At 54.6% G+C, this 23,623-nt stretch overlaps 2 protein-coding genes across 7 annotated transcripts in view; one reads left to right on the top strand and one right to left on the bottom strand.

Annotated features, from left to right (window-relative positions):
• Positions 1 to 23,300, bottom strand: part of LOC136625803 (plasma membrane calcium-transporting ATPase 4-like) — a 183,085-nt gene extending 159,785 nt beyond the window's left edge. For all 6 annotated transcript variants that reach the window (XR_010792581.1, XM_066600307.1, XM_066600303.1 and 3 more), the window contains exon 1: positions 23,142 to 23,300. The gene's annotated coding sequence lies outside the window, so the exon portion shown is untranslated. The remainder of the gene's footprint in view (positions 1 to 23,141) is intronic.
• LOC136626543 (trichohyalin-like) lies at positions 4,361 to 10,847 on the top strand. The gene is made up of 4 exons (XM_066601596.1): positions 4,361 to 5,299; positions 7,293 to 7,469; positions 8,284 to 8,331; positions 8,496 to 10,847. Exons 1-4 carry the CDS (start codon positions 4,361 to 4,363, stop codon positions 10,845 to 10,847), a joined length of 3,516 nt encoding a protein of 1,171 aa, XP_066457693.1.
• Positions 23,301 to 23,623: the final 323 nt, after the last annotated feature.

Genomic DNA, 23,623 nt, shown 5'->3' with positions numbered 1-23,623 from the left:
TGACACACGGGGGAGGGGGCGTCTGCAGGGCTACTACTAGGGTGTCGGCAGTGACACACGGGGGAGGGGGGCGTCAGCAGGGCTACTACTAGGGTGTCGGCAGTGACACACGGTGGAGGGGGCGTCTGCAGGGCTACTAGTAGGGTGTCGGCAGTGACACACGGGGGAGGGGGCGTCTGCAGGGCTACTACTAGGGTGTCGGCAGTGACACGGGGGAGGGGGCGTCGGCAGGGTTACTACTAGGGTGTCGGCAGTGACACGGGGGAGGGGGCGTCGGCAGGGTTACTACTAGGGTGTCGGCAGTGACACACAGGGGAGGAGGGCGTCGGCAGGGCTACTACTAGGGTGTCGGCAGTGACACACGGGAGGGGGGCGTCAGCAGGGCTACTACTAGGGTGTCGGCAGTGACACACGGGAGAGGGGGGCGTCGGCAGGGCTACTACTAGGGTGTCGGCAGTGACACACGGGGGAGGGGGTGCGTCATCGGCAGGGTTACTACTAGGGTGTCGGCAGTGACACGGGGGAGGGGGTGCGTCATCGGCAGGGCTACTACTAGGGTGTCGGCAGTGACACACGGGGGAGGGGGCGTCTGCAGGGCTACTACTAGGGTGTCGGCAGTGACACACGGGGGAGGGGGCGTCGGCAGGACTACTACTAGGGTGTCGGCAGTTACACACGGGGGAGGGGTCGTCTGCAGGGCTACTACTAGGGTGTCGGCAGTGACACACGGGGGAGGGGGCATCTGCAGGTCTACTACTAGGGTGTCGGCAGTGACACACGGGGGAGGGGGCGTCTGCAGGGCTACTACTAGGGTGTCGGCAGTGACACACGGGGGAGGGGGCGTCTGCAGGGCTACTACTAGGGTGCCGGCAGTGACACGGGGGAGGGGGCGTCGGCAGGGCTACTACTAGGGTGTCGGCAGTGACACACGGGGGAGGGGGTGCGTCATCGGCAGGGCTACTACTAGGGTGTCGGCAGTGACACACGGGGGAGGGGGCGTCTGCAGGGCTACTACTAGGGTGTCGGCAGTGACACACGGGGGAGGGGGCGTCGGCAGGACTACTACTAGGGTGTCGGCAGTTACACACGGGGGAGGGGTCGTCTGCAGGGCTACTACTAGGGTGTCGGCAGTGACACACGGGGGAGGGGGCGTCTGCAGGGCTACTACTAGGGTGTCGGCAGTGACACACGGGGGAGGGGGCGTCTGCAGGGCTACTACTAGGGTGTCGGCAGTGACACACGGGGGAGGGGGCGTCGGCAGGGCTACTACTAGGGTGTCAGCAGTGACACACGGGGGAGGGGGCGCGTCATCGGCAGGGTTACTACTAGGGTGTCGGCAATGTCACACTGAGGGGTGGGCAGCATTACTACGGTGTCGGCAGTGACACAGAGGAGGGGGCGTCGGCAGGGTTACTACTAGGGTGTCGGCAATGTCACACTGAGGGGTGGGCAGCATTACTATGGTGTCGGCAGTGACACAGAGGAGGGGGCGTCGGCAGGACTACTACTAGGGTGTCGGCAGTTACACACGGGGGAGGGGGCGTCTGCAGGGCTACTACTAGGGTGTCGGCAGTGACACACGGGGGAGGGGGCGTCTGCAGGGCTACTACTAGGGTGTCAGCAGTGACACACGGGGGAGGGGGCGTCGGCAGGGCTACTACTAGGGTGTCGGCAGTGACACGGGGAGGGGGCGTCGGCAGGGCTACTACTAGGGTGTCGGCAGTGACACACGGGGGAGGGGGCGTCGGCAGGGCTACTACTAGGGTGTCGGCAGTGACACACGGGGGAGGGGGCGCGTCATCGGCAGGGTTACTACTAGGGTGTCGGCAATGTCACACTGAGGGGTGGGCAGCATTACTACGGTGTCGGCAGTGACACAGAGGAGGGGGCGTCGGCAGGGTTACTACTAGGGTGTCGGCAATGTCACACTGAGGGGTGGGCAGCATTACTATGGTGTCGGCAGTGACACAGAGGAGGGGGCGTCGGCAGGACTACTACTAGGGTGTCGGCAGTTACACACGGGGGAGGGGTCGTCTGCAGGGCTACTACTAGGGTGTCGGCAGTGACACACGGGGGAGGGGGCGTCTGCAGGGCTACTACTAGGGTGTCAGCAGTGACACACGGGGGAGGGGGCGTCGGCAGGGCTACTACTAGGGTGTCGGCAGTGACACGGGGAGGGGGCGTCGGCAGGGCTACTACTAGGGTGTCGGCAGTGACACACGGGGGAGGGGGCGTCGGCAGGGCTACTACTAGGGTGTCGGCAGTGACACACGGGGGAGGGGGCGCGTCATCGGCAGGGTTACTACTAGGGTGTCGGCAATGTCACACTGAGGGGTGGGCAGCATTACTACGGTGTCGGCAGTGACACAGAGGAGGGGGCGTCGGCAGGGTTACTACTAGGGTGTTGGCAGTTACACACGGGGGAGGGGTCGTCTGCAGGGCTACTACTAGGGTGTCGGCAGTGACACACGGGGGAGGGGGCGTCTGCAGGGCTACTACTAGGGTGTCAGCAGTGACACACGGGGGAGGGGGCGTCGGCAGGGCTACTACTAGGGTGTCGGCAGTGACACGGGGAGGGGGCGTCGGCAGGGCTACTACTAGGGTGTCGGCAGTGACACACGGGGGAGGGGGCGTCGGCAGGGCTACTACTAGGGTGTCGGCAGTGACACACGGGGGAGGGGGCGTCTGCAGGGCTACTACTAGGGTGTCGGCAGTGACACACGGGGGAGGGGGCGTCGGCAGGGCTACTACTAGGGTGTCGGCAGTGACACACGGGGAGGGGGCGTCGGCAGGGCTACTACTAGGGTGTCGGCAGTGACACACGGGGGAGGGGGCGTCGGCAGGGCTACTACTAGGGTGTCGGCAGTGACACACGGGGGAGGGGGGCGTCGGCAGGGCTACTACTAGGGTGTCGGCAGTGACAGAGGAGGGGGCGTCGGCAGGGTTACTACTAGGGTGTCGGTAGTGACACACGGGGGAGGGGGCGTCGGCAGGGTTACTACTAGGGTGTCGGCAGTGACACATGGAGGGGTAGGCAGCGTTACAATGGTGTTGGCGGTGATACTACTGCTGCGCGCTTCCTTCAGTCCCGCTGTCAGGGCCGGGCCATTATTCTGTGGAGGTCCCTATAGTTCCAATTATTAAAGATAATTTTGAAATACATTTGACAATCTTGTTAAACAGAATCATAAAGCCCCAAAGGGTGAATTCATTTTATTGCTTGTCCATACTGCAGCACTGTAAGTCACATAAGCACAATGCGGCAGTCATCTTAACGACTGCTACATCTATAGGTCAGTATTGAAGCCCCACTGAAGTCCTACTGGCAGCTCTAATAGTGTGGCCACAGGACAGCGCCCCACGTTGGTGACCCACCGGCTGTATCATGGCATCAGCAGGCCCCCTTTTCCATCACAGCCTATTCATTCAGAGAGAGAAGTGACTGGCTGAGCTGCTGCCACCAGCCTGTCGGGAAGCCCCCTTTGTACACGTCACCGGCACGAAGCGGGGGGCACTGATGCCATCTGGAAAAGGAGCTGGTGGAACTGCAACAATGACAATATATTAGTGTCATTAGTCTTCATTTGGGCAACAGTGAATATCCCCCCGAGGAGCTCCTGTCACTGGTCTCTCAGCCCCAGCACAATACAGCTGACCTACTACAATGTGGTGGCCTCAGACTGTGCAGTCACTAGCAAGTGCCCCCTCCCACACTGTGCGGGGACACCACCATCAGAAAAGGCTATATTTAGTGCGATGACTAAGAGATGGGGGAATCCTGCCCTGCTGCCCCAGAAGTACTGCTGGAAGGATGCCAGAGAAGGAATAGTCTGCTGACGACACGCTGCGGAGGGCTTCTCTAATGGGAACCACTTAAGGAAACGTTAGAATCCTTATTCCAAGCCCCATGAATAGTGATGGATGCAGGAAGACGTCAGCAAGCATCTTGTGGATAATCTCCTCTTCACAGCTGTGCCTCTTACACTTCCAGCCCCCACCCGCCGCCCCAAGGTCTCCCCCTACGACCAGCAGGCAGCCCCCAGAACTACTGGAGGTGTGATAGAGCCCTGCAGATGGAGGCACTACAGACTTGCTCCACGCAAGCTCTGACTCACGCTGCCTCCAAACTGCAGAACACCATGTTTACACTGAAGGGAGGGACGAGAGCCCAGAAGAGCCGAACACAAGAACCACCAGACGGCCGACACCGCTGCTTGCAAGAGGAGGGAGTGTACAGACATGTCTGAGCTCCTCGCACTCCTACACCCACACCACACCCTGCTCTCCTGCACTGCAAGGGTTAACAAGCCACAGTCTGGAAAACATAAAGCAGAGCTCCCAGCATGCCTTGCCGCCGAGAATGAGGGGGCAGCGTTCCATTTATAAACTGTTCCATGCTGTAAGTGGGTCCAGTGTCAGAGATAGGAGCCAGCCAGAAGAGACGGCAAAAAGAGAGAGAAGCGAGGCAAAAAGAGACGGCAAAAAGAGAGAGAAGCGAGGCAAAAAGAGACGGCAAAAAGAGAGAGAAGCGAGGCAAAAAGAGACGGCAAAAAGAGAGAGAAGCGAGGCAAAAAGAGACGGCAAAAAGAGAGAGAAGCGAGGCAAAAAGAGACGGCAAAAAGAGAGAGAAGCGAGGCAAAAAGAGACGGCAAAAAGAGAGAGAAGCGAGGCAAAAAGAGACGGCAAAAAGAGAGAGAAGCGAGGCAAAAAGAGACGGCAAAAAGAGAGAGAAGCGAGGCAAAAAGAGACGGCAAAAAGAGAGAGAAGCGAGGCAAAAAGAGACGGCAAAAAGAGAGAGAAGCGAGGCAAAAAGAGACGGCAAAAAGAGAGAGAAGCGAGGCAAAAAGAGACGGCAAAAAGAGAGAGAAGCGAGGCAAAAAGAGACGGCAAAAAGAGAGAGAAGCGAGGCAAAAAGAGACGGCAAAAAGAGAGAGAAGCGAGGCAAAAAGAGACGGCAAAAAGAGAGAGAAGCGAGGCAAAAAGACGGCAAAAAGAGAGAGAAGCGAGGCAAAAAGACGGCAAAAAGAGAGAGAAGCGAGGCAAAAAAAGACGGCAAAAAGAGAGAGAAGCGAGGCAAAAAAAGACGGCAAAAAGAGAGAAGCGAGGCAAAAAGAGACGGCAAAAAGAGAGAGAAGCGAGGCAAAAAGAGAGAGAAGCGAGGCAAAAAGAGACGGCAAAAAGAGAGAAGCGAGGCAAAAAGACGGCAAAAAGAGAGAGAAGCGAGGCAAAAAGACGGCAGAGAGAAAGACGGCAGAGAGAGAAGCGAGGCAAAAGAGACGGCAGAGAGAGAAAGAGGAAAGCGAGACAAAAGAGACGGCAGAGAGAGAGAGAGAAAGAAGCGAGGCAAAAGATACGGGAGGGAGAGAGAGAGAGAGAAAGAGAAGCGAGGCAAAAGAGACGGGAGGGAGAGAGGGAGAGAAAGAGAAGCGAGGCAAAAGAGACGGGAGAGAGAGAGAGAGAAGCGAGGCAAAAGAGACGGGAGAGAGAGAGAGAGAGAGAAAGAGAAGCGAGGCAAAAGAGACGGGAGAGAGAGAGAGAGAAAGAGAAGCGAGGCAAAAGAGACGGGAGAGAGAGAGAAAGAAAGAGAGAGAAAGAGAAGCGAGGCAAAAGAGACGGGAGAGAGAGAGAAAGAAAGAGAAGCGAGGCAAAAGAGACGGGAGAGAGAGAGAAAGAGAAGCGAGGCAAAAGAGACGGGAGAGAGAGAGAAAGAGAAGCGAGGCAAAAGAGACGGGAGAGAGAGAGAAAGAGAAGCGAGGCAAAAGAGACGGGAGAGAGAGAGAAAGAGAAGCGAGGCAAAAGAGACGGGAGAGAGAGAGAGAGAGAGAAGCGAGGCAAAAGGGACGGCAGAGAGAGAAAGAGGGAAGCGAGGCAAAAGGGACGGCAGAGAGAGAGAGAGAGAGAGAGAGAGAGAGAGAGAAGCGAGGCAAAAGGGACGGCAGAGAGAGAGAGAAGCGAGGCAAAAGGGACGGCAGAGAGAGAGAGAAGCGAGGCAAAAGGGACGGCAGAGAGAGAGAGAAGCGAGGCAAAAGGGACGGCAGAGAGAGAGAGAAGCGAGGCAAAAGGGACGACAGAGAGAGAGAGAAGCGAGGCAAAAGGGACGACAGAGAGAGAGAGAAGCGAGGCAAAAGGGACGGCAGAGAGAGAGAAGCGAGGCAAAAGGGACGGCAGAGAGAGAGAAGCGAGGCAAAAGGGACGGCAGAGAGAGAGAAGCGAGGCAAAAGGGACGGCAGAGAGAGAGAAGCGAGGCAAAAGGGACGGCAGAGAGAGAGAAGCGAGGCAAAAGGGACGGCAGAGAGAGAAAAGCGAGGCAAAAGGGACGGCAGAGAGAGAAAAGCGAGGCAAAAGGGACGGCAGAGAGAGAGAGAGAGAAGCGAGGCAAAAGGGACGGCAGAGAGAGAGAGAGAAGCGAGGCAAAAGGGACGGCAGAGAGAGAGAGAGAAGCGAGGCAAAAGGGACGGCAGAGAGAGAGAGAAGCGAGGCAAAAGGGACGGCAGAGAGAGAGAAGCGAGGCAAAAGGGACGGCAGAGAGAGAGAGAAGCGAGGCAAAAGGGACGGCAGAGAGAGAGAAGCGAGGCAAAAGGGACGGCAGAGAGAGAGAAGCGAGGCAAAAGGGACGGCAGAGAGAGAGAAGCGAGGCAAAAGGGACGGCAGAGAGAGAGAGAGAAAAGCGAGGCAAAAGGGACGGCAGAGAGAGAGAGAGAAAAGCGAGGCAAAAGGGACGGCAGAGAGAGAGAGAGAGAAGCGAGGCAAAAGGGATGGCAGAGAGAGAGAAGCGAGGCAAAAGGGACGGCAGAGAGAGAGAGAGAGAAGCGAGGCAAAAGAGACGGGAGAGAGAGAGAGAGAGAAGCGAGGCAAAAGAGACGGGAAAGAGAGAGAGAGAGAGAGAGAGAGAGAGAGAAGCGAGGCAAAAGAGACGGGAAAGAGAGAGAGAGAGAGAGAGAGAGAGAGAGAGAAGCGAGGCAAAAGAGACGGGAAAGAGAGAGAGAGAGAGAGAGAGAGAGGGGCGAGGCAAAAGAGACGGGAGAGAGAGAGAGAGAGAAGCGAGGCAAAAGAGACGGGAGAGAGAGAGAGAGAGAGAGAGAAGCGAGGCAAAAGAGACGGGAGAGAGAGAGAGAGAGAAGCGAGGCAAAAGAGACGGGAGAGAGAGAGAGAGAGAGAAGCGAGGCAAAAGAGACGGGAGAGAGAGAGAGAGAGAAGCGAGGCAAAAGAGACGGGAGAGAGAGAGAGAAGCGAGGCAAAAGAGACGGGAGAGAGAGAGAGAGAGAGAGAGAGAGAGAGAGAGAGAGAGAGAAGCGAGGCAAAAGAGACGGGAGAGAGAGAGAGAGAAGCGGCAAAAGAGACGGGAGAGAGAGAGAGAGAAGCGGCAAAAGAGACGGGAGAGAGAAAGAGAGAAGCGGCAAAAGAGACGGGAGAGAGAGAGAGAGAGAGAAGCGAGGCAAAAGAGACGGGAGAGAGAGAGAGAGAGAGAAGCGAGGCAAAAGAGACGGGAGAGAGAGAGAGAGAGAGAGAAGCGAGGCAAAAGAGACGGGAGAGAGAGAGAGAGAGAAGCGAGGCAAAAGAGACGGGAGAGAGAGAGAGAGAGAGAGAGAGAGAAGCGAGGCAAAAGAGACGGGAGAGAGAGAGAGAGAGAGAGAAGCGAGGCAAAAGAGACGGGAGAGAGAGAGAGAGAGAGAGAAGCGAGGCAAAAGAGACGGGAGAGAGAGAGAGAGAAGCGAGGCAAAAGAGACGGGAGAGAGAGAGAGAGAAGCGAGGCAAAAGAGACGGGAGAGAGAGAGAGAGAAGCGAGGCAAAAGAGACGGGAGAGAGAGAGAGAGAAGCGAGGCAAAAGAGACGGGAGAGAGAGAGAGAGAGAGAAGCGGCAAAAGAGACGGAGAGAGAGAGAGAGAGAGAGAGAGAGAGAGAGAGAAGCGAGGCAAAAGAGACGGGAGAGAGAGAGAGAAGCGGCAAAAGAGACGGGAGAGAGAGAGAGAGAGAAGCGGCAAAAGAGACGGGAGAGAGAGAGAGAGAGAGAAGCGAGGCAAAAGAGACGGGAGAGAGAGAGAGAGAGAGAAGCGAGGCAAAAGAGACGGGAGAGAGAGAGAGAGAGAGAGAGAAGCGAGGCAAAAGAGACGGGAGAGAGAGAGAGAGAGAGAGAGAAGCGAGGCAAAAGAGACGGGAGAGAGAGAGAGAGAGAGAGAGAAGCGAGGCAAAAGAGACGGGAGAGAGAGAGAGAGAGAAGCGAGGCAAAAGAGACGGGAGAGAGAGAGAGAGAGAAGCGAGGCAAAAGAGACGGGAGAGAGAGAGAGAGAGAGAGAAGCGAGGCAAAAGAGACGGGAGAGAGAGAGAGAGAGAGAGAGAGAGAGAAGCGAGGCAAAAGAGACGGGAGAGAGAGAGAGAGAGAGAGAGAAGCGAGGCAAAAGAGACGAGAGAGAGAGAGAGAAGCGGCAGGCAAAAGAGACGGCAGAGAGAGAGAAGCGGCAGGCAAAAGAGACGGCAGAGAGAGAGAGAAGCGGCAGGCAAAAGAGACGGCAGAGAGAGAGAGAAGCGGCAGGCAAAAGAGACGGCAGAGAGAGAGAGAAGCGGCAGGCAAAAGAGACGGCAGAGAGAGAGAGAAGCGGCAGGCAAAAGAGACGGCAGAGAGAGAGAAGCGGCAGGCAAAAGAGACGGCAGAGAGAGAGAGAAGCGGCAGGCAAAAGAGACGGCAGAGAGAGAGAGAAGCGGCAGGCAAAAGAGACGGCAGAGAGAGAGAGAAGCGGCAGGCAAAAGAGACGGCAGAGAGAGAGAGAAGCGGCAGGCAAAAGAGACGGCAGAGAGAGAGAGAAGCGGCAGGCAAAAGAGACGGCAGAGAGAGAGAGAAGCGGCAGGCAAAAGAGACGGCAGAGAGAGAGAGAAGCGGCAGGCAAAAGAGACGGCAGAGAGAGAGAAGCGGCAGGCAAAAGAGACGGCAGAGAGAGAGAAGCGGCAGGCAAAAGAGACGGCAGAGAGAGAGAAGCGGCAGGCAAAAGACGGCAGAGAGAAGAAGCGGCAGGCAAAAGAGACGGCAGAGAGAGAGAAGCGGCAGGCAAAAGAGACGGCAGAGAGAGAGAAGCGGCAGGCAAAAGAGACGGCAGAGAGAGAGAAGCGGCAGGCAAAAGAGACGGCAGAGAGAGAAGCGGCAGGCAAAAGACGGCAGAGAGAGAAGCGGCAGGCAAAAGAGACGGCAGAGAGAGAAGCGGCAGGCAAAAGAGACGGCAGAGAGAGAAGCGGCAGGCAAAAGAGACGGCAGAGAGAGAAGCGGCAGGCAAAAGAGACGGCAGAGAGAGAAGCGGCAGGCAAAAGAGACGGCAGAGAGAGAAGCGAGCGAGGCAAAAGAGACGGCAGAGAGAGAAGCGAGGAGTGAGGTAAAAGACGGCAGAGAGCGAGCGAGCAAAGACGGCAGAGACGAGCGAGCGAGCAAAGACGGCAGAGACAGGCGAGCGAGCGAGCAAGACGGCAGAGACAGGCGAGCGAGCAAAGACGGCAGAGACAGGCGAGCGAGCAAAGACGGCAGAGACAGGCGAGCGAGCAAAGACGGCAGAGACAGGCGAGCGAGCAAAGACGGCAGAGACAGGCGAGCGAGCAAAGACGGCAGAGACAGGCGAGCGAGCAAAGACGGCAGAGACAGGCGAGCGAGCAAAGACGGCAGAGACAGGCGAGCGAGCAAAGACGGCAGAGACAGGCGAGCGAGCAAAGACGGCAGAGACAGGCGAGCGAGCAAAGACGGCAGAGACAGGCGAGCGAGCAAAGACGGCAGAGACAGGCGAGCGAGCAAAGACGGCAGAGACAGGCGAGCGAGCAAAGACGGCAGAGACAGGCGAGCGAGCAAAGACGGCAGAGACAGGCGAGCGAGCAAAGACGGCAGAGACGAGAGCGGGCGAGCAAAGACGGCAGAGACGAGAGCGGGCGAGCAAAGACGGCAGAGACGAGAGCGGGCGAGCAAAGACGGCAGAGACGAGAGCGGGCGAGCAAAGACGGCAGAGACGAGAGCGGGCGAGCAAAGACGGCAGAGACGAGAGCGGGCGAGCAAAGACGGCAGAGACGAGAGCGGGCGAGCAAAGACGGCAGAGACGAGAGCGGGCGAGCAAAGACGGCAGAGACGAGAGCGGGCGAGCAAAGACGGCAGAGACGAGAGCGGGCGAGCAAAGACGGCAGAGACGAGAGCGGGCGAGCAAAGACGGCAGAGACGAGAGCGGGCGAGCAAAGACGGCAGAGACGAGAGCGGGCGAGCAAAGACGGCAGAGACGAGAGCGGGCGAGCAAAGACGGCAGAGACAAGAGAGCGGGCGAGCAAAGACGGCAGAGACAAGAGAGCGGGCGAGCAAAGACGACAGAGACAAGAGAGCGGGCGAGCAAAGACGACAGAGACAAGAGAGCGGGCGAGCAAAGACGACAGAGACAAGAGAGCGGGCGAGCAAAGACGACAGAGACAAGAGAGCGGGCGAGCAAAGACGGCAGAGACAAGAGAGCGGGCGAGCAAAGACGGCAGAGACAAGAGAGCGGGCGAGCAAAGACGGCAGAGACAAGAGAGCGGGCGAGCAAAGACGGCAGAGACAAGAGAGCGGGCGAGCAAAGACGGCAGAGACAAGAGAGCGGGCGAGCAAAGACGGCAGAGACAAGAGAGCGGGCGAGCAAAGACGGCAGAGACAAGAGAGCGGGCGAGCAAAGACGGCAGAGACAAGAGAGCGGGCGAGCAAAGACGGCAGAGACAAGAGAGCGGGCGAGCAAAGACGGCAGAGACAAGAGCGGGCGAGCAAAGACGGCAGAGACAAGAGCGGGCGAGCAAAGACGGCAGAGACAAGAGAGCGGGCGAGCAAAGACGGCAGAGACAAGAGAGCGAGCGAGCATCAGTAGAAATTAAATGGGAGGAAAATCAAAAACAGTTAAAAAAGGGTGCAACGACAAACTACAGAACAGAGACATAAGAGGGGGACAAGACAGGTGGCCCAGCAAATACAATTCCCCCCTTACAAAGCAGAAAAACAGCAACAAACAGTTAAGGGGATTCCACTAAGGCGTCTCAGCACCCTACAGAGCTGCGCTGTGGTACGCCCCCTAAAGACATACTGGCATTAGTTACAGTCTCCTATTGTATATACTATACAGCGCTCAGTATACGTTTTCTCTGGTTATAGTATTTTATACAGCAATAACTGCACACCAACCCAACGGAGACCAATAAAAGACGACCACTTGCCTCTTTTGAGAGAATGGAGACCTATTTCTACAACTGCATCCTTAAGAACCCTGCTAGCACAGTATAAGCCGCCCAAGAGCGTGTGTTTGCACATATTACACACAGCGAATAGAAGTTATTGATTTCAATGGGTTTATTCACATGAGACTTTTTTCACGCAATGTGCAATCGTGTGAAAAAGTCAGCAGCAGCAACGTGGTACGCATTTACAAGAGCCCACTGAAATCAACTGTTGTGTAGTAATACAAGACATGCGCAGAAGACGTGCTTATTTGCACAACATTAATTTTGCCTTCCTATGGACAAACAGGGAGGGGAGGGTGGGTTGAAACAGGCTGAACCAGATGGACATTGTCTTCATTCAGCCTAACATACTATGTTACTATGTAATGTGATCTCATTTATACTTTGTGTGCACTTACGCACACAAAAGCAAGCCAGTGGGCGAAATACATGGGCGTAAGCGCATATTGGTTGCCCAAACAGGAGGTGTATCTGCGCAGCTGTAATGTGCTTACGCCCACGTGAACAAGCCCTAGCAGTCTTAACTTAGTGAACCCCTCTGTCCCATCAGCCATTCCTCGTCGCAGCCCTCACTTCACTTATGTCTTCTTGAAGTTTGGATGGGTGGCGCTGGGCGTGGTCACATGACTACCATAGACGGGTGCTGGCTCCTCGCCTGGTGAGATACCAGGAAACAAGAGGGGAAAGGGTGGAGCAGGGACACAAAGGGGGAGCGGAGGGAGAGGGTTACAGAGATGCCAGCTCAGTTCTACGGGGAGGAGGAGCTGCCAGCTGTCAGCACACGTCTGCCTGGAGATGGACATTGTGCTCCAAGCTTTGGAGAAACTGTTGGCATCTCATGCTCAGAAATAGCCATTTCATGCGCTCTCATTCACTAACCTTGTGCATGTTCTCATTCACTCATTACCTCCCCCTCGGCCATCCGTCATGATGTGTCATTAATATCACTCACATGTAGGTATCTCTGCTGGAGAGCGGCTGTCGGCCTGCAGCCTCCCCATGCGCTACAACAGCCCGGCGAACTTCTGCAATATATTTCTACACGTTCCTGTACCCCCTGGAGACCGTTACATGGAAATAAGGGAGACAATTTGGGCATTCCACAGATATCAGGCGGAGCGCCTTCAGTCAACCTCGTCCACCAAAACTTCTCACGTTAAACAGTAAGCTGCCGCTCCCCTCAGGACCCTCCTCATACAGGTCCCCCCGCTACTTCATGTACTCTACATGCTGTATGTACTTCATGGGTGTCCGCACGCCTCCAGCCCTCGTCTACCCCAAACCAGACACAAATTGTGAAAGTTATGAAGACAGTCTATGTTGGCCTTAACAAGCAATCACAACTTCCATTTTTTATCAGCACTTTGAGAAGTGAACGCCGAGCTGCAATTGGCCACTACCAGCAACAAAGTTTTTTTTGTTTCTTTTTTTATACAGTGTCATAAATCTTGCTAAAGCAGCCCCTTCACTCAGCAAAGCCGCAACACAGTGGATCCAGACACTGCAGTGCTACTATGGGGAGCCCGCTCAACAAGAGTGCTGCAGCTCCCAGCTCTGCCACCAGAGGGTGCACTTCAAACATTCAGCCCTGTGCACCAGCCGTTTTCCTTCAGTGCCCTCTACCACCAATCTGCTGCGGTGGTGGAAGGGGCTTAATGAAATTTTACGTCACAACGGTGCTTAACAAAAATGGGATTTTTTTTACTTACCGTAAAATCCTTTCCTTGACCAGGATATCGGGGATACAGGAAACTACAGTGGGTAGTAGCTGCCACTAGGAGGCAACATAAAGCTTGAACAAAAGTTGACTCCTCCTGTCAGCTATACCCCTTCCTGCCGGCTGGGGAAGGTCAGTTTGTCAGCAAGCAGTGGTAGAAGTCCTAGCAGAGAAGCACAACTAGAGACCGTGAAACACAATAACACAGAACTAAACGGCATGATACTACCGTAGTAACATCATGTGTAATCTGAGAACTGAGGGCTCCATCAGGGAGCCACATAACCTGGTATGGGAGGGTTCTGTATCCCCGATATCCTGGCCAAGAAAAGGATTTTACGGTAAGTAAAAAATCCCATTTTCTTGTCAGGAATATCGGAGATACAGGATACAATGGGACATACATGAGAAGTGCCCTCGGGTGGGTATTATAACGCGTGGCCGCTGCTAGATCACATAACCTTGCGGCCGAGGGCGGCATCATCCGACACATGCCCACTGTAAGATTTGGAGTGGCAGCAACAGCGGTGGATTTAAAATAAAACTTTTATTGCTCCATATTAAAAATACAAGCAACATTTCGACTGCAAGAAGTCTTTTTCTCTGTACACCACTTTGGGACTAGAGGTCCATGGTCCTACTAGTGGCTTGGCATGAAGTAAACACCTCAGCACGATACGGGCTTAGGCCTCAGGTCCACTAGGAAATCCGGACCCGCGCGGATTCTCCATGTAGAATCCCACAGTGGGACCCTCCTTTCCCGCGGACATGAGGCCTGAAAAAAGATTCAACTCACCTGTCCAGACGCTGCGGGTTCCCGTCCGTCGCGGCCAGATCTTCTTTCCCTCTGCCCGGCGGATGCGCTCGGCACGCCGGCAGCGTGTTGCACACATGCGCCGTGCACTCTTTTTTTTCTTTTTTAACTCTTGCACTCCCGCGCCGGAGAGCAGAAATTCAGCTGCGGGTGTACCGCGGGACCGGACGGCTTCTATATAGGCTTCTATGGAAGCCTGCGGGAGACCTGCAGAAAATGGAGCATGCTGCGTTTTTTCTCACATGCGGGAGAAAACGCAAATCCATTAAAATGCCATCCGCGGGTGCAAATTTCTATTTAATTGACCACGGATGGCCAATGCTTCCCTATAGGCAAAATTGAATGCGAATTCCGCAGCGGAATCCGCAATTCAATTTTGCTAGTGGACATGAGGACTGCGGGACTTTCTCTTTCAGACACTGTAAAATTTGGCGACTGTGTGCATAGAGGACCATGTAGCAACCTTATACACCTGCGCAGCAGACCCCCCATGGCACACTGCCCATGATGCTCTTTACAGCCCTGGTCGACAAGGGGGACTCTGGACACCACCGAACGAATCCAGAACAAAATCATGCCCTTGGTGGCAAGCTTGACCACGATGTGCTCCCTCGGGAAGCACAAACCGGGCGTCCGAACGCCAGTATGAGAATGTCTGTGCCAAGTAAATCATCAGAGCTTGTGAAGGGCCCTCTTCGTGCGATGCACCGGCTGCAGACAATAGGAGAGAACCACAATGCGCTCATTGAGGTGGACGGCCGAAACCACCTTTGGCAAAAAGAAAGGATAGGGACGCAGGACCAATTTGTCCTAATGAAAAACCATGAATGGTGGTACAGCCGAGAGTGCCGCCAATTCTATCACCCTTCGAATGCAGATATGATGGCCACCAGCAACGCCACCTTGTCGCTCAAGTGAGGCGACACTTCCGCAAGGGGTTCAAAGGGAGGTCACTGTAGAGCATCCAATATCAAATTGAGATCCCACACAGGGAGAGGTGAACGGTACAGTGGAGCCATATGCGCCACCCCCTGTATGAAGGTGCGGACTCATGGAAGTGTAGCCAGAGGACTCTGGAACAAGATGGTAAATGCCGACACTTGTCTCTTAAGGGAGCTGAGACTGAGTCCCTACTCTAACCCAGCCAGCAAGAAGGAAAGGATCTTTGGAAGCAAGAACTGCATCGGATGCCCAGATGAGAGTTCGCACCAGGCGAAGAAGCGCCTCCAGACCCGATTATAGATCTTCAAAGAAGACCGTTTCCACACCCTAATCATGGTGGGGATAACCGGATCTGTGAATCCTCACGCCCTCAACACCATGGATTCAACTTCCACGCCATCAAACTTAGCATTGGTAAATGCTGGTGGAAGAGGGGCCCTTGCAAAAAGGGAACCTTGCGGAGCGGGAGACGCCATGGCACGTTGACGAGCAGATCCATTAATTCGGCGTACCATGCTCGACGCAGCCAATCCGGAGCGATGAGCAGCACCGGAATGAGTTCCCTCTTAATCTTCTTGATGACCCTGTGTAACAGAGGGAACGGTGGGAATAGATACGGGTACTGGAACACCGACCACGGAATGACAAGCACATCCACTGCTAAGGCCCGAGGATCATGGGACCTTGATACGAATCGCGAGATCTTGCGGTTGAACCTAGAGGCCATGAGGTCCACTTCCGTCAGTCCCCAACGGTGAAAAAGTTGCTGAAAGACGTCTGGACGAAGTCCATATTCGCCTGGATCTTCCGTCGTTCTGCTCAGGTAGTAGGCGACCCATTTGTCCACTCCGGGTATGTATACTGCCGATATCGCCAGCACATTGACCTCGGCCAAGGTTAGGATGCGGGCCGCCTCTGCCATCACCTGAGTGCCACGGGTTCTGCCTTGTCAGTGGATATATGCGACGGCCATTGCAGTGTCCATCTGGACCCTGAACGAGTAGCCTAGTAATCACTTCTTGATGCAGAATATGTCGGAAAATCTGTACACGGATTTGCCAATTGAAGGTTAAATTCACGGTTCAGCGGTGGACGTCCGATGTGCACTTTGTGGCGGAGTCGGTGATGAAAAACCTGATGCAAATTCCACCACGTGAACGTCCCAGAGTCTTTGGACAGGGAAGTTACCCACATGGGGCCAGTTCTGTCCCATTCAGCAATGGAAAGGAATCGTTGACTTGGATAGGTTCATTCACACAAGCCATTTCTTTCTCAGAAAGAAGGCTTTTCTCCTATGAGACCCCCCAGCATCTTCCTGTAGGACACGTTTGTCTCTCACCCACCGAAGTCCCGATGGCTGTCCTGTCTCTACGAGGGGATGCGTTTGCTACACAAGTGTATATAGGCGACCTTCAATCAGCCCTTCAGCCAACGACGAGCTCTTCAAGTCAAAACAGAAAATGATGGTGTTTAGGCCTCGTTCTTCTCGCAGTTATACCGCGATCTTGTAGAGCTACAAAGTCGCATGACCACATGCAAGGATTTCGGGGGGGGGGGGGGGGGGCTGAAATATAAGCCCTACCCTGAAAATAAGCCACAGCTGAAGAAAAAAAATAAAATAAATAAGCATCACCTCTCCCACGCTGTCCGGGGCGCCGCTGCAGCTTCTTCTCGGTCCCCAAAACTGTTTCTCTTCATCATCATCTAGCCAGGGATTGAAAAATCCCCTAGCCAATCACAGCCAGCACTCGAATGGCTGTGATTGGTTCAATCACAGCCACTCATGGAGTGCTAGCTGTGATTGGCTGACGCTTAGCCAATCACAGCCAGCACTTCTAGGAGGCGGGGATTTTTCAATCCCGGCCAGAAGATTATGAAGAGAAATAGTTCCGGGACCCGGGGAGAAGCTGCTGCAGCATCAGAGAGCGCTTGTAAGGTGATGTAAGTGTATTTTTTTTTTTTTTTTTCCTGCAGCCAGGGCTTAGATTAGAGCTTTGACATTAGGATTTCCCACTGCCAAAGTTGCATCGCACCGCACGAAAACACAGTTTTTGTGCGATGTGATGCAACAGAGGGGAAGGCTCCATAGGAAAACATGGGCTACAAAACCTCACAAGTTGCGAGCATATTGCCAGACCCACGAGGTTTTTGTGTTGGGTTGTCGCATGCTACAAAATATCGCACGTGTAAAGTAACCCATAGGAAAGCATGGGCTTCTCATACATGTGATTTGTATCATTTTAGCAACACTACAAAATTGCACGACTTTGTCGCCCATATGAACGAGACCTTAAGGGTATGTTCATAAGTGGGGAAACGCTAAGGAATCTACGCTGCATTTCCGCATAAAACCCTGTACCAAAACCCGCACCGCAGGTGTATACTAAGAATCAGCTGCACATACCAAGCAGATTTTAGTAGCTACATTGCTCCCCATCACGCCCGAATACACGACGCAGTCAGCACACCCTGGCACAGACGCTCCCCCCCATCCCCCACCGGCAGCCACTCGTGAGCGCCGAGCCGCTGGTAAGTGATGCTGAAGTTATGCTCTGCGCTCACCAATGGCAAAAATTTGCCAGGGTGCATGGTAAAATTGGAAACCTTTTCATAACACATTTATGAGCCCATACAAGGCTAAAACCTGTTTGGGCACTCGGGGGCCCTGTGCGCGGTGGAAGACCCCCGAACCATTTTATCCTGTGATATTTCTCTGCTGAAGATAATAAACCTAGACAATGTGCAGATTCCACTCCTTAGGCTGGGTTTACATGCAGTGACCAGAACCCACTCACTGCAATGGGTTCATCCACAAGTGCATATTTGGCATGCGCAATTCTATAGTGCGAAAAAAATGCAGCAGGCTATTTTTTACTGATCATAGAACATATAAAACTAATTAGGCTAATTAGCAATTTCATTTTGCAGGATCCGGGTTGCGGGGATTTTTGTGTGTGCAAAAAGTACAGTAAAAAAAAAGCAGTTGCAAATATGCAGTGCCTGGGGCACAAAAAAACGCACTGCATATACGCATATGCTCATGTGAATTTGACCTTATTACACACAAAAAAAAACACGACAGCACTGCGCCTTTTCGAACATAAACGCCAACAGCACTCTTCACGTACGCAGCAACGAGTGGGAAGTCCACGGCAGCCACAGAGACTCAAGTCTCGAGAATATCCTCCATTACAGATGCAAAAGGCATCTGTATCCTCCCGTAGTACGTGCAGCCCTCTGACCGGGCTGGTCCTTGTCAACCACCGATTATATAGTCCAACACGCTGCCCCCCATGACGGACAGAGCCCACCAACCCCACCCCCACATGGAACACCAACCTGAAGGAATCTTCTATTCTTTCCTTGGTAATGTAATGCCATTGGGAGCCCAAGGGAGGATTCCGCTGGGGCGATTAAAGACACAAAAAACTGCACCGGCGTGGGGCGGGATGAGTGGTTCTTGCCATGATTTTCGATATAGTATGAGTGGTTCAACAGATGGTCAGAGGGACCAGACGACAATCTAGTGTGTTGGGCTCCCAACTCACCTCTGGTGGCAGATGGAGGTAAACAGGCTCTCAGCATGCCCGAGGTCCGGCAGCAGCTTACTGCCGGCAACCAGGTAAGTTCGGCTGATTGGATATTTGTATACCTGGGGCTATACAATGAACCGTCTGACAACTAGTAGTCCTTTTACACGGGACAAGCTGTGGGGCAAATGATATTCGGTCCCAGTGATGCGGGTACACAGGAATATGGCTGGCATCATTCACAGCGCTGACAGCGTGGAGGCGGAGCAGCCAGGGAGCGTTCTTTCCCAGTCTACATTCACAGTACTTCTCGTTCAGTCGCTGCATGCGGTTCTACGAACGGTTATCCGTCAGATTCTCACAGTCTGCTAGCAGAGAGAAGGGGCTCTAATGCTACGTTCACGCTGCAGGAATCAGTCGTGGAATTCAATGTTAATCTGCGTCCAGTCTACCAGATTGCTGTGGATTCCCATTTGTTAGAGCTGTGATCCACGTGCAGATTTAGTCCAGTCGAAGGGGGGAAATCTGGGAGTGAGTAATCCATGTCAAGCCCGTCCCGTCCTCCCATATGGAGCACCTCAGGGTGCGGATTGTATGTCCGATTTAATGCAAGACCGGCAGGGAGTCTGTGCAGTTACTGTGTCGCATCAGCGTTGGAAACCGCTCTTAAGGCGATAACAATCATTATGAATTTCCATTCTTGGACAACAGTGACAACATGTCGGGCGTCTCCCTGCTAACTTGTAACTCTGCTTGCTGTGTTGAACAGAAGTCATGCACAAGTTTATGAAGAAACAAGTCCGGCGCATCACTAGATGTCCGGATTTCTTTACATTTGGGCCGTCCGGCACGTGACAGACTGATTAGCGTCCCTATAGATATCAGCAGCCGAATCTCCGCGACCAATACAAATAGCATTAGGATCAGCGGCATTAGAGCCGTTTATCCCATCAGCAGAGCAGCTCAGAGACTCATCAGCTTATACCGTAACACATGGATTTCAGGAGGATCAGAAACAAAGAGCGCACACTAACGGGGATTTACAGCTAACGATATAATTGCCGGCCCGCCGTACCGACAGGAGGTTCTCATAGACCGCTACGTGGTGGCTGCATGTACACTCATGACTGCGACATTCATCTGAGCAGCGCGGACCAACATCGCACAAACCCACAACTCACGCTGAGAGATTTACATCCCACCCGCACACGTGTGACAGTCACCCAATAGTCTCTATGGGAGCAAAACCGCTTCGCCATCCCCACAGACACGCCATCCCCACAGACACGCCATCCCCAGCGATTTTCTTCTGCTTTCAACAGAATTGTACAAAAAACAGGACAAGCTGTAATTCTTTTTGCAGCGCTGGCAGAAGAGTCGCTCCTGTAGACGCACCGACTAAACAACGGCATAAAGCAACACAGAATCTGTGTGGGAAGATCGCCCCTCGAGGGTTCTCACACACACAACCACGTGTCCCGCATATCACACGAGTATTTCTCACTCACATACAATATGCAGTACACAGCAAATACTCGCAGCAAAACAGGACATGCAGTGTTTTCCTTCACACGCATAATACGCTCATGAAAAACATGGCAGATGTGAGCGACCAATAGACGTCAGCGGGCTCTTAGCACTATGAAATCTGCGGGACACATGCACCCGTGGGCTTCACCCAAACTGATTCCTATTCTGGAATCCTTAATCGGCATCCGCAGCAAATCGCAAGCATTAAATGGCATGTACTTTCGGTTTTTCCTCCACAGTCACGGATACGGATTGTATAATTCTGCAGGAAAAATTCGATTTTGCTGCAGACAGCTTCCGCTGAAGTCAATAGAGGCTACTCGACCTGCAGCCCATCCACAATTTACATTGTGTATGGGCCGCAGGTACCTGAGTTATCACTAAGCCACAGTAAGGAAAATACAAATACTGAAAGAAAAATCCATACTGCACATATGCCGACAGCAAGCTGCCACAGTCATTCGCAAAACAGAAATCACAGGTACGCGGGGTCGCCGCATGCGTGATCCGACCAGCAGTGTGTAGCCGGCCTGAGTCTCCATCATGCACCATTACAAGCACGCTAAACAGGACAACGCTCCGCTTATACTCTGCAAGAACGGGACCATTATCATTTGTAGGAGAGAACAGGTAGATTCATGGTTGAATCGATTACTTCTCATTCCGTGTACACTTAGGGATGTGAATGCTGAATGAGCACTGCTGAAACACAACAAGCCAAAGAGGATTCTTAGTCCTGCAGAAACTGTACGAGAGCAGCGCCCGATTGTCAGTCATCGTTCGGTTATTGCCTCATGCTTGCATGGAACGACCAGCCAGTGAATGGATTGTAGAAAGGGTAGGGGGCATTAACAGTGAATTGTATGGGTGGAAACAAAGTAGTACAACCCAAAACAGGCAACAGAAGCATCTACTAAAGGGGAGGACTGATTAAGACAAGCCAGGACCCCCTCTAGCCCCATTCACAAGTCAGGAACCCCCCATAACACCCTCCTCAAGCCCCATTCAATATGCCAGGGCTTGCCCCACCTTTTAGCCCCATTTACGTGTCAGGGCTCCCCAACCTGCTAGCCCCTTTTACATGCCAAGACTCTTCACCCCCCTCTAGCCCCATGCACGTGACAGGCCTTTCCCCCTCCCCCCTCTAGCCCCATGCACGTGACAGACCTTTCCCCGTCCCCCCTCTAGCCCCATGCACGTGACAGGCCTTTCCCCCTCCCCCCTCTAGCCCCATGCACGTGACAGGCCTTTCCCCCTCCCCCCTCTAGCCCCATGCACGTGACAGGCCTTTCCCCCTCCCCCCTCTAGCCCCATGCACGTGACAGGCCTTTCCCCCTCCCCCCTCTAGCCCCATGCACGTGACAGGCCTTTCCCCCTCCCCCCTCTAGCCCCATGCACGTGACAGGCCTTTCCCCCTCCCCCCTCTAGCCCCATGCACGTGACAGGCCTTTCCCCCTCCCCCCTCTAGCCCCATGCACGTGACAGGCCTTTCCCCCTCCCGCCTCTAGCCCCATGCACGTGACAGGCCTTTCCCCCTCCCCCCTCTAGCCCCATGCACGTGACAGGCCTTTCCCCCTCTAGCCCCATGCACGTGACAGGCCTTTCCCCCTCCCCCCTCTAGCCCCATGCACGTGACAGGCCTTTCCCCCTCCCCCTCTAGCCCCATGCACGTGACAGGACTTTTCCCCTCCCCCCTCTAGCCCCATGCACGTGACAGGACTTTTTGCCCCACCCCCATCTCTAGCCCCATGCACATGACAGGACTTTTTGCCCCACCTCTAGCCCCATGCACGTGACAGGACTCTCTTTACCCCCCCCCCTTACAAACAAGAGGGAAGAGCCTGGAAATAAAGGGGACTTTTAGATGGAACAATTATGGTTCAAAAAAGTCATTCAAATGAGTGAAAGTGAAGGATAACGGCTCGGTCTCCACGCAGCCGCCGACTGGAGAATGGTTCATGTCATGCAGCATGAAAACCCTCGTTGGCTCGTTCACTAATCAGTGCTCGTTCCGTACATCTCATCATTTATATAGCGAAGGTGAGAGACTCAACGATATGTCAGCCTGTCTATATGGAGCAGCCAAAAGCGCTAGGCTGGCGGGGAGGTTACGGATTCAAATAGACCCATCTAAAAGTACCCCAAGAGCGCCTCCGTCAACGTACTTCACGAATTCAGGAGGCGAGACTGCGCAGATCTGTTCTTTGGTCTTGGGAGACCACCTTACACCCGGCCCGAAAACTGTTTTTATGGGGCCCTTATTCAGCATGAGGGGTCTGCTGCCACACTACGCATGAGAGGGCGCTGCACACCTCGTCCTTGTCACATTTCACCACTAATCATACAAAAAAGCCTTCTTTGAAGTACACAGTAAAGCGCAGTAGAAATGCCTGGTAGAGACTACAAAGCCGACAGTCTCATCAAGGTCATAAATGAGAGATAATGGGAGACACTCATGTGGTACAGACGGCCGACACCAACCTGCTGGTTACCCAATCGTTCGGTGGAACACACACCACCAAGCAGGTTGTCCGGCCGCCAGCTTAGTGCTGTGTGTTCCCTCCAGTGGTCTGACGCCCGCGAAGCCACTGAGTATGCAGAGCCAACGGCACATGCCGTCAGCCGCGCCTCAGACTGGGGGCCACCACGTAGGGAACCGGCGGGCATCTTCTGGCTCCTCACAATCTAATCAAGGGTGTCGGGAAGATGCAGAAATGAAAAATGACATCATACAACAGCGGTCCTGCTGGATGTACGACTGATGTCTGCCTCCACCTCACCAAGTCAGGGGCTGTTCACACCTCCGTTCAGTCAAGGCATTTCATCATAAATCACCGTAAAGTAGCGCAAGATGATGGCGCCAGTGTGGAAGCTCACAGAACCAGTCAGCGCTCTACGGATCCATTCCACGGTGCCAGTGGAACATGCCGGGGCTGCCCGCTGCCATCGGTGCACCGTGAGCGTTCCGCCTGGCGGTCCACACGGCGATGCGCATCATGGATTCCGCCCAGGCGGTGCACGCCGTAGACTCCACCCGGCAGCACTTGTTGGGGTTGCCCGCTGTCAGCGGTACATGTGGAGTTTGCACATTCACTACTGCAACCAGAAGGCTCCTCGTCCAGGAGGCGACGCAACAATACTGCCACCTGTGAGCAGCGGCGACCGGCAGATGGGCAGGGGCCACACAGCGGATAAGAACACACACCGCTGAGAAGCACCCGCCGCCCGCTGAGGAGCACACGGTGACCGAGCAGCGGACCTCCTCACTGCCGCCGATGGAAGTTGGAGGACAAGACCTGCAAGTTGTGCGCTGCGGCGGACGAAGCTCCAGAGACACACCGCCAGCAGCACCGGAGCTCCGTCACCCGCCAGCACACCGCCGACATACACTTACCGGGCACAGCGAGCCGCACCGCAGGGGGAGAGGAGCCGGGGACTAGTCGGCCTGTGGGTCCAGGAGATCCTGCGGGACGGCGGCGCGGGGAACAGGCAGCAGCTCTCCAGCCATCGGGCGTCAGCACATCCGTAGCCAGAGCCGCTCCAGCAGGCAGTGCCCAGCCCGAGGGCGGCGCTACACGGGGGCGGGAGCTGCGGCGCCAACATGTCCTTCCTGAGCGACTGCAGACGTGAGGCGGGAGCCTCAGGAGGAGGAGGCGGCACGGGGCTGAGCTGGGGGCCCCAGGAGGAGTAGGCGGCACGAGGCGGGGGCCCCAGGAGGAAGCATTTGTGGCTCTTATCAACAGTCAGTAATGCTGGAAGAACAGCGCTTCACCAGCGAAAAACAAGAAGTCTAGAGCAACCACAGAGCTGGCGGTGTGCTGTACACATGGGGGAGCCCTGAGCCGGCGGTGTGCTGTACACATGGGGGAGCCCTGA

This window comes from Eleutherodactylus coqui, chromosome 4 (assembly GCF_035609145.1).
Source record: "Eleutherodactylus coqui strain aEleCoq1 chromosome 4, aEleCoq1.hap1, whole genome shotgun sequence".
In the NCBI taxonomy this organism is placed as follows: domain Eukaryota; kingdom Metazoa; phylum Chordata; class Amphibia; order Anura; family Eleutherodactylidae; genus Eleutherodactylus; species Eleutherodactylus coqui.
Note: the sequence above shows the minus strand (reverse complement) of the source record. Positions and strands in the feature narration are given on the sequence as shown.

Excerpts from the sequence above, each read along its gene's own strand:
- LOC136626543 (XM_066601596.1), top strand. The coding sequence starts at position 4,361 with ATGAGGGGGCAGCGTTCCATTTATAAACTGTTCCATGCTGTAAGTGGG. Across the intron at positions 5,300-7,292 it reads GCAGAGAGAGAAAGAGGAAA|GCGAGGCAAAAGAGACGGGA; the intron begins GCGAGACAAAAG and ends AGAGAGAGAGAA. Across the intron at positions 7,470-8,283 it reads AGAGAGAGAGAGAGAGAGAA|AGAGAGAGAGAAGCGAGGCA; the intron begins GCGAGGCAAAAG and ends GGAGAGAGAGAG.